Source organism: Pecten maximus, chromosome 11 (assembly GCF_902652985.1).
Source record: "Pecten maximus chromosome 11, xPecMax1.1, whole genome shotgun sequence".
Classification (NCBI taxonomy): Eukaryota; Metazoa; Mollusca; class Bivalvia; order Pectinida; family Pectinidae; genus Pecten; species Pecten maximus.
In genome coordinates this window covers 20,038,387-20,050,823 of record NC_047025.1, presented here as the reverse complement: position 1 = coordinate 20,050,823, position 12,437 = coordinate 20,038,387, and the positions used below count along the sequence as shown (strand labels likewise).

The window sequence follows — 12,437 nt, the reverse complement described above, 5'->3', positions numbered from 1 at the left end:
ATATTTCGGTGATATTAAAGTAAAATCCAAAATTCCAGAAATAGATTAATTTTATAAATAGTTATTTTTTGTGTTTAACCTTAATTTGGAACAATGTCATTTGGTAATATACAGTTTAGTGACTGTTCAGTAGATTTAGCAACCGATTCAGCTTTTATAAAGTCAATTGCCTTCTCCTTTTTACAACTGTTTTATATCTCCAGCCGTTGAATAAATGAAATCAGAAAGTAACGATCTATGCAACACTTGCTCATAAAAAATGAACTGATTTTAATAGGATAAAAATATAAAGCAAAAATAATCTTCGAAATTATGCACAGGAAACAGAATACCGATATGTAAACTAAACAAAAAATTAAAATTGAGGGCATGGTGAGCATAGTTGTCACTTGAGTCCTGGATGAGTATGGTGGACACTTGAGTCCAGGGTGAGCATTGTGATCACTTAAGTCTAGAATGAGCATTAGTGGTCACTTGAGTCCAAGATGAACATGGTGGTCACTTGAATTCAGGGATAGGACAGACAGTTACAAAAAAGTGGGATGTAGGCGATAAACAACTAACTAACTAATGTTACAGCCTTTAATGAACCGTTTTCCATGGCTAGTCCAACCGCAGTTAAATAGCCACTAGTCAAACCGTAGTAAAACAACTACTAATCAAACCGCAGTAAAACTGCCTTAGATCCAACCGCTGTAAACCAGCCAATTCCCTTTTGGTACCCTGAACGATACAGCATATGCTAAGAAACAAAACCATTATAAAGCATTTCTGACGGTAACTAGTATTTTTTTAATGAATCTTAAATTTGTATTGGCCTTTTAATAATTCAATGAACACACTAAACACTCAAAACATAGTTGGAATTTATTTCAATAAACATTTGTCCTACTCGTGTAGGTTTAAGAATGCTAGAACAATTAATGAAAATTACAACCAAGACAAAAAAATACCACTCCTCTAATTCTAGCTAACAGGCGGACGTCAGTATGACGACACAACAGCATCGGCTATTTGGGTCAGGGACATAAACGCACATTTAAAATGCCATGCTTAAGTACAACCCCTAAAACACTAACTTTCTTAATGGCTTAGCATTTTCGGTATTCATCAAATATGAGTGTGGTGAAACTGGAAACAATCAAGCCAATATAACAGTTCTGACAAAGCTTAGTCTCGAGGCACGAAACAAAGATGCGCTGTAACTCAGGAAGACGAAATCAATCCATCAATCACATCTCTTATACATGAATGAAAAAATACTCACAAAAGATTAAAAAATGTTCATATAAAAAATAGTGGTAAACTTTTTACCGCATTACCTTCAAAGAAAGCAATAACAAACAGATTTCATTTGTTTAAAAGGAATTGTATTCATATCAAAAAACCTTGTAATTTAATTTTTGAGTATATTGCATTATTTGTTGATAAAATATATATTTCTTTACAGGCACTACAGTAATAAGATCGAGAACATCTATCATATGGCATTGATTTTGAAAATTTAAAAAAAAAAGATGAAAAAAAAAAGGGGGGGGGGGGGGGGGGGGGGGGGGGGGGTCTTCATAGGTTTCGAACTCGCGTCGTGATAAAAAGTTGAGAGGACAAACCCATTACAAATTAACCGTATTAGCGATGGGTGAATATTAGATACATAAAATTGTAACAGCCGTGACTCACAAGCGTGTATTATTGGAAAATAATACATGGTTTTAAACCAATCAAAATTGGCGTTGCATAGCAAACATGGTAGAATTAACCTTATTCCAATGTAAACATGATATCAGAGTTTCGATGGTGGTATTTTGGAAACAAGATCTTTAACCATTTCAGTCGCCTCCACAGCGGTTCCCCAGCTTAAAGCAACGCCGTTGGAACCATGACCATAGTTATGTACTACCTGTAACGAGACAAGTACAACACCATTACATGTAATTAAAACTATAATTTTCACTCAAAATAGAGGTAAACCAGGAGTTCTGGCAGGGTAAGCATCATATTGGGTATCTCACGATCTCTTGTTTTTACCACAATCAATTAAAAACAAAATACATACTACATTGTATTTATACACCTTTACCAAGTATATTCTATAAAACTATATTATTTTCATTATCAAATTATACACCTCAGTTATAAAAACACATTACATCAGTAATATCCCTAAACCTTCATTAAAACTTGTTTGCATGATTATTCACATTTAGAATTCCTTCCGGTAAACGGAGGGCCTCCTTTTCGAGCCTGACTGGTACTCTCATGGGTCTCAGGCCTACCCAGTCTCCTATAATCTCCGCGCCCTATAAAACAGAACACAGATACATGCAACTGTCTTTACAAGGTCAAACAAGTATGAAATTATAAAAAACAGTGTACATTAAATGATGTCTTGTTGAAAAAAACACACCACCGAACCTAAAGGTAAAAATTAATTGATTTAACTTCAGAAGTGACTCTGTGACAATTTGACAGGATATGTATTGTTCCACTATAAACTATACCTTTAATGCAGGCCAAAAACGGAGGCACCTGTCCAGAATCCCTTGTCTGACGGACGGATCCGGCGTCATCGACCTATTGTCCTTATCCTTCACCCCTCCGATCACGGTAAAATCGTCACTGGAAAAAGTAGTGCAGACTCTTACCATATTTACTCACCTATGCTTTAACGTCTTTTATAAACTTCTAACTTAGTAACATACGATAATTAAGGTCATTTGCCCTTCACAAGGGTTTTCTGAAAAAGTTGCAATTTACACTTCAATTAGAAATACAAAATGAGAATAGTTTGACTCATTCTCATTATCTTAATAACCGAAAAATTCACGTCACGTCAAGACTGAGACATTGTATATTGCCCTCAAGAACAGAATAGTTTGACCCATGCTCCTTCTGTTCGTGACGGAAATGTTCACGTGAAGGTAGTCACGTCAAGTTTGAGACATTGGATATTTAGCAATAATTCAAATAGCAATGTCATTTATAATTATTAAGGTATCGCATTCCTGCAAAATAGCACACACTCAGCTACCAACATTTCGGGTCAGATTTATGTAACTTCACTATGCGACGGTACGAGCTCTTTGTATGCTTTCTCATACCCGAGAATGTAACAAACCCCGACACAGACAACTTTAGTTAGTAATACAAAGTAACTTTATCCGTTAATCCAATGAAACCATTTGGAGGCATAGCTTGTTGTGGGCATACCAACTCTTAAGCACAAACGTTTTCATTGCAAATAAATATATACAAACACTATACAATAAACGAAATGCACGTTATTTACCTTGGAAATATCTGTGCCATTGCGTCGGTGTAGACCCAATCCCTTACCCAAGGTGCCTTCACCTGTAAAACAACAGTTAGATACATGTTACATAGTTTGAAAAGACAACAAAAGACAACTGAGGCAAATTTAAAAAAAAAATCAAAGTTATAAAAATACATGAAATGTCCAATCACAACAGCCTTCATAAGACATAGGGGAATATATGGAGGTGTTAGTGAGGAATTTCACATTAGTAAACAAACACACGACAATCTCAGCAAGATAAATGTGATACCTTGATCAGCTGTCCTCGAACTGGGTGAAGGAGCTTGTCTCCACATAGCTCTTGACTACCCAGACCAGAACAGTTGACCACTATGTCGCACTGACCAAACAGCTGCAATACAACAAGTAGTGTTTTCAATTTAGGATCGCTACATTATACTTTGTTATGACAATCGTATCGAGTTATCAGCTAAATAAGTACTGTACCTGCTTTGGTAGATTAACAATTATATTGCTAACACATATTCTTTAAGGTCAATAATCAATCATTTTGTTTATACATGAAGCATGAACGTCTCCATCTCTTTTATTCAGAGAATGGCTAAAAGAATTGAAATAAAATTTGTTGCATACAAATCGATATTTATATATATAAGTCTATATAAATGTACTTCACTGAGGCTTCCTATTTTTCTCTTTTCTACTTCGCCACCATTTTTTGTGAATCTGAAAAACAGGTAAACATAAGTATATTGACTGATGGTTTTCATATACATATAACAATTTCATAACACAGTACTGAAAGATTCGTATTCATAACAAAATATGATATATTCAAGGTATTTTAAAGCTCCGCGAGGTCACATTTTTACAAATTAATGATGTGTACAAAAAGTTTTGTTGCTGTATATTCAAGGTTTTCTTACTAAATATTTACAGGTGGGTTTTTTTTTCTGTACATCTCGAGGGTTTTTGTTCTTGTTTTTTTTTTATTTATATAATCTTTTGATTTTGATTGTTTGTTTTTGTTTATTTTTTTTACATCCAACAATCTTCTGAGTTGTGGATGTGGTTGTCAGATTGCTGACTTCTATTTTTGGATTTGTATGTCCTTTTTTCCTTGATAGTAAGATGTTTTATTCGAACTAGGTACATATCGTACGCATCATCAGCTCTCGACAGTAAGGTTTATACCCTTTCATATTACGTATACGGATTACAGAATTGCATAATAAAAAATGTTCATTATTATAAACGATTTGAATTCGTGCATGTAACATGAACAGATTTTGATGATAATCAAATGAACAATATTTATATATATATTTAACTTACTGAGTCATCAGCCAGGTCAGGTATTTCCTCATATTTGTTATGATTGTCGTTATCTCATATCCGAATCTGACAAAAATAATCATAACTCTAGATAAACATTAAAACAGCATGTATACAAATATAAATATAACATTGTATGTTATGTAACAAATATATGTTCTACAAGACAGTAACCCATGACCAGGCATTCGCAATGGATGCGCCCACTACCTTACTAGACTAAAAACTGTATAGGATCGTAAAGACACGTTTTAGTTACCAAACTGAGTTGGGAAGAAACGGTTATTATCTCACCATATTGACATGTTTAACTACAGAAACTTGTTCCCGATATTCGGTACATGCTTGTTAACTACATAATACAGTATGGATTGAGTCAGGATTACACTAGAAAACCTTCAATGGCGGTTGTCAATATAAAATTGTTACAATAGAGTGAAAGGCAGATAATGTCCATCATTGACACCAATATGTAGGATTAAAATAGATTTTCTTAATACAATTTACACATGAAATCAGCCCGAGCATTGGGACTTACACCCTGGTTAACGAGATTGATGTTTAACATGCCGTTTTACTTCAACGGTTATATGGACATACTGCTTAAAATGAGTTAAATGACTATAATCAACTTTTCAATTTACCAGTACATTGTATTTCTTATTTACTTCTGAGTGTATGTCATAGCTTTTGTTATTTTTTCACCTGTAAGGAGTTCATAGCTGGTGAAATAATTTTGTTGTTCACTTTATTTGCAACTAATTCTCAAACTCGAATGTAACTGGCGTTTGAGTACCTGAAGTTTTCGTAGACTCCAAGTCGAGTAAGTTCCTCTGGCCACATTTCCCGGAAAGAGTACACCATACTGGCATACAAGGGTGCCTGTAGTGAGAATACAGACAATCTCTATCAACTATAACTATCATCGTGGTATCAACAATATATATTAGTTGTAAAGTCGTAAGGCGTTGTCAAATCAGCCTGAACAATGACCTGGATTTTCTAAGATCTAACTATTTCTGAATACTGTCTTTTCCTTTTACAGATACGGTATATAGCAGCTAGTGATAGTACTTAGATAATGAGAATATTGATATTTTCTAGCAATTAAATCTACCATTGTGATTCAACGATATACGATAGGTTTTGAGTATAATGACGTTTAACCAAAGTAAACTGACTTTAAGATTTTCTAAGATCTCTAACTAAATCTGAATACCATCTTTCATTTTAAGACTTACGGTAAAGGACAACTAGCAATATACCTCTGTCATCTTTGTTCTGAGGAGTAAATACCCATGCGATACTGTTTGACCAGTGGTGCTCGCTAGGTCAGAAGTGGCCATCTGAGAGTAGGCGCTCCACGACGTCTCACACCATCGCCTGGACGAAAGAACCGATATTAAAATATTTCATGATGTTTCGGACCATCGCCTGGACGAAAAAAATATAGTCTTTCATGATATTATTGCGAGTAGAATGACATGTTGATACACATTTACTTGCACTTCGTCTTAGGATCAAACATATACTTCAATATGACATGACAGACCGTTTACGGAATGTGTCAATATTTGTCCTATAAAATTATTTTGACGAAATCTAATGGTTGGTAAATTCGTGATGTGACAAATTAACAAATCTAAGGGTTCAATTAGTATTTGAGGAGTAAAGGGTATACCTTTCTAAAGATCAAAAATCCTTGCCTCATTTTGACCCCACTAAGAAACATTCAGTTTTGTGAACCGACCATGAAGCCGTTAACATATTTGTTATATTCGATGACAAGAAGTTTGAACGCAGCTGAAAATGACACAACAAGTGACTGATCCACAAAACTCGTCCAAGTTAATTTCGAAAACGAACATAGAAACAATGTACGCATTTGTATGTATGAATTTCCCTAGCTATTATTTTCGTGTTATAAATCGAAACCACAATATTTAGATTCGGTCCAGGCTATCTAAAAACAAAGTCATTTTGTAGTGGTCAATTTTATCAGTAAGCTACCAGTCAGAAGAGTATTCATTGCACATTTAAATCCATGCTTCTTTCAAACTATCGAAAGTGACGGACGACACAATTTTTATGGATATAGAGGGACATAAACAGGTTTTAAAAAGGATATTTCTTGCTAGGAAAATGTGACTGCACTCATCCAAGGAAGAGAAAACGTAAATCATTAGACATTCAATGACAAAACAGCAAGATCCATAAAACCGTCTAATAATATACAATTTGTTTATATATTAAATTCATATGCTACTTCCCTTATTTAGTTTAATGATGGTATGTAAGAAAAACCGAATTGCAAACTAATCAACACGCGGTGGACAAATAAAACAAGAACAAAAATTAATGGCAAAACAAAAATGTGTTAGGAAACGAGGAAAGACACATGGTCTATAGAGAATATGTTCTTATTGGCAGATGTCGATTAATGTGTTGCCAGTGATGAAATAACGAAAGGGACACACGTAAAGCAACATATTTACGTGACGTCATTTGTTGACAGCATACGTCATGACCAGTAGTGAAATATAACGGGGATACTATACAATTCAATGTATGAGAAAACTAAGGGACCGCCGGAGAGCGTACACGGGACAGGTATTTTGTTTACATACTTTAGTCATATAAGTCGGACGCAAACTTCATTTTTGCTATGCTTTTTTTTTTTTTTTTCTTCTTCTTTATATTTCTGACATTGTTGTTAGATACAAAAAAAAATATTTTCAAGTATACTACGGTGTTGCAGTTCGCGTTTGCTTACATCATTGAAAAAACGGCGAGCCGTAAACACTGCATGTGAGTTACCAATAGTAATTAAAGTAAACAGGATTTGTACATGAAAAAAGTAGATCCGCTAGATGGTGCGTTTCCATTGACTTCCCCAATCATTATCAAATGGACGTAGCTTATTCTTTTTTTCATCGAAGTATGAAAAATAAATGACAACGCAGAAAGAAACATTTTGCGTTCAGACAACGAAAAAAATATTTTATAAAAATACAATACAGAAATATCAATTGTCAGAAAATGTTTACCAATTATTTCAAAGACATTGCGACGGCATCACTTTATTAACTGGGAGAGTGAGACAGTGCACCTGTCAAACTTTTGTTCTTTCCATTGGGTCACAAGTATAACGTATAACTCCTTTCAGGTTAAATAGAACTGAATTTAGAAATTGAATGATAGAGCAAAAACATCCTTTCAATTAAAAATTCAGTATTTAATCAGTTAATTGATGAAATATAAGAATATTTACTTTAGAATTTCAATAGGTACTCCGGGGACGTTTGTTGTTGTAGGAACGAAGATTCCTCCAGCTCCAATGCTTGTTGTTTCGTCATGGAACCTGTCAGCCACGACCTTAACCTTGACCCCCGGCAGTGCCCGTTGGATAGAGACCGCTGACGATAGCCCCACCACTCCAGCACCAATCACGATGATGGTAACCATGTCCACCAATTCCAGTTGGATCGTCACACTTGTCCTCTAATTACATCTGGTGATAACATCACGCATTGTCCCATGTCAATCTATATATGGTGACAAATATTAAATAATGTACAACATCCGTTTATCGTGTATTATTTACCTTAGTAGATTACCACCGCTGTAATTTATTCACACATACAGAGATAAACAAATGTTACTACATTATTCATGCAATGTGTGTATACAAGGTTCACAAATTTGAATTTATAACTCTTTTCTAAAGTGGTAATGTGGATCAAGTTATTACTCAATTCATTTAAAATTGTTTTTCACACTTCCAATCTAGAATCTTACTATGTAGACGGATGATTAATTTTCGGCATGTAACATCTGGAACTGTATTAACTACATATCTAATGTGTTATTAACTACAAACTGTATCTCGATGTTCATATTACATTGTTTTGAAGCCATCTCTCTCTCTCTCTCTCTCTCTCTCTCTCTCTCTCTCTCTCTCTCTCTCTCTCTCTCTCGTTACTATTTTGACTTTTTAGTTTAGTACTTTACAATCTTATTTTGAGTTCCATCTGATTTGAACGATATGCAGGCATCAAAAGGTGAAGCCTTACCGTACCGTACACTGTAACTATAGCGAATTACAGTCCCCCACCGAAGATATATGCCAGGAATACACAGATGATAAATAACTCAAATGGATATACATTTATACTGATAAGTGTTGTCCTTTAACCATGAAATTGGATCTGGTGACGCCAATCTATTATGAATAAATTATGAATATTTAGTATGAATTTAATAGTATCATCAATATAATATCAGGATTCAGATGTGAAAACGAAAATATTCATAGAGGCAATAGGTGTAAAATTAACCGTGCTTATTTGAACTGATAATATAACTTACTTTGATATGTTATTTTACCAATTTAAACGTATTATGTTGATGCTTCTTTCTGAATTAGAAATATTTGATACACGAATTTGGAAATTGTATTTAAAAGAAAATAGTACACCTAACATATGCATACAGATGTATCAGGACCAAACTGTATGGAAACAGAGTATCTAAAGTATTCCAAACATACACGGAGGAAAGGTCAAAATGTGGGTTAGAGTGACATACTGTGACACACTACCTCATTTAGCTGAACCCATGACAAGTGTATGAGATAGAGCCCGGACAAGATAGCATGCTGGTGGACGGTAGGACACAACGCACACATATAGCCCCCGCCTGCCCCAGTTTCCGGTGGGGGGGGGGGGGGGGGCTACAAAGATTGCCCCCAGATTGACCAGGAAGTAGCTTCTTCCCTTGTGTGTAGGGATACATATTTATATACGGTCCATATCATTTGTAACGCAGCCCTGTGAGTCAACAATGTCTGCCCTATCTATGATATAACAACCGGGTAATATATAGACTAGAAAAGGCGATAGATAATCCTGACAAACGCCTTCAAATTCCTAATGGATCATGTCATGTTTGAATACTTGTTTATACTGTAGAAATTCCATTACACAATATTAACTGGTATAATTGATTATAATTTTAAGATATATACTCACCTCATGCAATATCCCAATGTGTACAATAAAGCAGGTCAATGATAACATGGGGTCGCGCCAATTTCTGGGTCGTGTACTATGCTTTTATACCACGACAGGAAACGCGTCTAAGATACCGTCTGAAACCTCAGTCATAACTTGCCGAGCGAGTTTGGAGATCGTGAATCCTCTGCCAATTCTAACTGCAGTTGCTGCCGTATTGAGTCGTAGGCTCGAGAATAGTAATGAAGCGGATGCATGAGCATCGTAACTCTAACATGCGAGACGTAGCGACTGCATGCAAGATGGTTTCGGTAACGGGCAACGTGCTATACTCCTGTAAGATTGCCTTGCAACCAGGGATAGTTGGCCAGAAAAAGCCGCAGTATTTGTTGCGCATGTCCATCAGCCTCGGTCCGTACTTTCGATGTAATTGCGTGCCACGGAAGATTTGTACATAAAAAGTACCCGCAGACCACCCTTAGAAGTACGCACGGCCAGTTTTGAACTGGTCTTATTAAGACTACAGATATATTGTCACCATAGAGTTATCCTTTCTACCTCTGGTTTAGACGTTTGGGCATATGATTCAGGGTAGCTGGCTTGACCTTTAAGTGAAGATATAGCTTGTTTGATTTCGACTTATTTAATTCTTGCATTCAAAATGTCTATGCATTCAAAATATTCATCAATTAAAAAAAATTGTATTTAATTGACCTTTCATCAGGTCATCTTGGTCAATTGGTCAATATGCCAAACATTTTAATTTCATATCTCATAACAGTGTCATGTCATACAAAAGGTCTATATATATATATATAGGATATCAATGGTCATTTCGAAACTGATCATAAAGAGAGGTTGGGCATGATTTAATGTTTGTAAATCGTGTAACGATTCAGGGTTTTCCCGTGCGTCAATATACAGTAGACAGCTACACTTAAATGAGATTCTTCCCATATCAACAGCCACCCGTTGATTTTGTCCGTACTTGTTTTCAACATTGCCAGTGTAATACGTTATACAGCGCAATCATAAACATAGACACAAAACTCTCAAATAAATTACTATCTGTAACAAACATCACAGAATTTCATTAATATTGGCAAGAGTAAATGTTTTAATTTCTAAAAATAAATTCGTTTTATGATATTCATTTTTATCCTTATTTCGACTTGGCAACTTATTCATTACATATGACAATAGGGATAGTACCAGCTTTGCGATTGTTTAGTAGATTTAGCAACCGATTCTACTTTTAAAAAGAAAAGGTTAAAAAGTCAGTGACCTGACCCTCTCATATTTACAATTCCTTTGTCCATTCAGTCGTAGAATAACATAAACTTCGAAATTATACATTATTATTGATATGTAAACGAGGTGAAGTTTCTCTATGTTTGATATAATGAGAATAAGTGTAGTCTATCAAAAAGCCTTGTTCGATCCACTTAAAAAAACAAAAAAAAACAAAAAAACATTGACCTCATGGGCCTCGCATGGTCTTCTTGTTCTTGCTAAATAAGTAAATTTCAAGCACGCATGTATGATATTACCAAGTACGTACGATGGATGTTTAACATTCCGAATAAACTCAAAGGTTTCACAAAAAACGCAAAGGACGCAAATGCGCTGTACTCCTGACGTAGGTCAGACGTATGCTGCTTTACTTGTCGAGGAATGAAAACCGGTGGTCCAAGACGCAGATCGGCCGCAATGTGAACGCAAGTCTATCGCAAGTTTCTCGCGTATGTGGAGCACGATGGACGCACTCATAACGTGTGAACTAAGTCGACCGCACAAACGATGGCGGCACCTTGCTTCGGGTAAAGAATGTCGTTAGCGGCCTGTGCTTGTGCAACAGTTAATTTGGTAACCCTAACAAAGAATCAGGCCAGTAAAAAGAAAATTCCGTCAAAAGGAACAGGAGAAAAGAGCACAGATATGATGAAGATGTCGGTCATTCTGCCTTTATAAGTGTGTGCATCCAAAACCAATGATGTACCATAGTCTCACAAGGCAACAGTAAGGCCAACACATTCACTCTACACCGTCCAGCTGCCATTTGCATTTGACCGTGTCGGTTTTATAATTGAAAATCTAGTTTGAATTAGCAAAGAAAAATGGCGTGAATTTATTCAATTGACAATTGCTACAACAGTTCGAGTTTTAGACAATGTGTAAGAAACGTGGGGCAAATCACTAATATGTCGTAGGCGTTAGATTCGCTTTAGTTCTCTACTTTATCACTGAAACATAGCAAAGCAATAGATTGTAAGTGTCCCTGTGATGCAGTCTCATAATACGACCGAAGAGATGGTTTATCTTTTGTGTTTGGACACTATAAACAGTAATGTTCCGTGTCTCGAAATGTCCATCATTCAAGCATTGAATACATGTGATAAAAGTTATATGACACAACAAATATGATATTGAAGAGTCTAACTAGCTTTGATGACTAAGCGGTCATCTTCATCAACCTAATGACCAATGTGAAGCGTAATTTAGGTGTCAGTTACATGCATGGCGTCAAAGACTGCGAATTTATCTGGTTACTTTATATTGTGGCATTGGCATCCAAATGTACAAATAATTAGGCAAATTCAACATTAACAAGACCAACAATTATCTATGTGTGTACCACAACACGGATGTCACAACTAATGAACTGAGGATGAGCAGTACACAGCTGCCGCAAGGGTGTAAAAAGTAGGCGATACGGTTTGATGATTTTACACTCATTATGGTTTAAAGCCGCATACTCCCGAATAACCTAAAATTCTAGTTGTAAACATGTATTTCGATTTCAAAATATTTTA

General features: G+C 35.5%; 1 protein-coding gene across 1 annotated transcript; it reads right to left on the bottom strand.

Moving 5' to 3' along the window:
- Nucleotides 1-1,560: 1,560 nt before the first annotated feature.
- On the bottom strand, nt 1,561-9,879 carry LOC117337205 (D-aspartate oxidase-like). Its single transcript, XM_033898062.1, has 11 exons — nt 9,643-9,879; nt 7,884-8,157; nt 5,878-5,995; nt 5,409-5,494; nt 4,613-4,678; nt 3,949-4,003; nt 3,567-3,668; nt 3,290-3,351; nt 2,502-2,619; nt 2,202-2,300; nt 1,561-1,900 (listed from the first exon to the last, which is right to left on the bottom strand). The coding sequence occupies exons 2-11, from the start codon at nt 8,075-8,077 to the stop codon at nt 1,784-1,786; spliced, it is 1,017 nt and encodes a 338-aa protein (XP_033753953.1). The 5' UTR covers nt 8,078-8,157; nt 9,643-9,879; the 3' UTR covers nt 1,561-1,783.
- Nucleotides 9,880-12,437: the final 2,558 nt, after the last annotated feature.

Bases quoted from the DNA above. Each gene is read 5' to 3' on its own strand.
- LOC117337205 (XM_033898062.1), bottom strand. From the start codon at position 8,077: ATGGTTACCATCATCGTGATTGGTGCTGGAGTGGTGGGGCTATCGTCA. The intron at 2,301-2,501 runs GTATAGTTTATA...TCTGTTTTATAG, and splicing joins GTTTTTGGCCTGCATTAAAG to GGCGCGGAGATTATAGGAGA. The intron at 1,901-2,201 runs GTGAATAATCAT...GTCTCGTTACAG, and splicing joins TACCGGAAGGAATTCTAAAT to GTAGTACATAACTATGGTCA.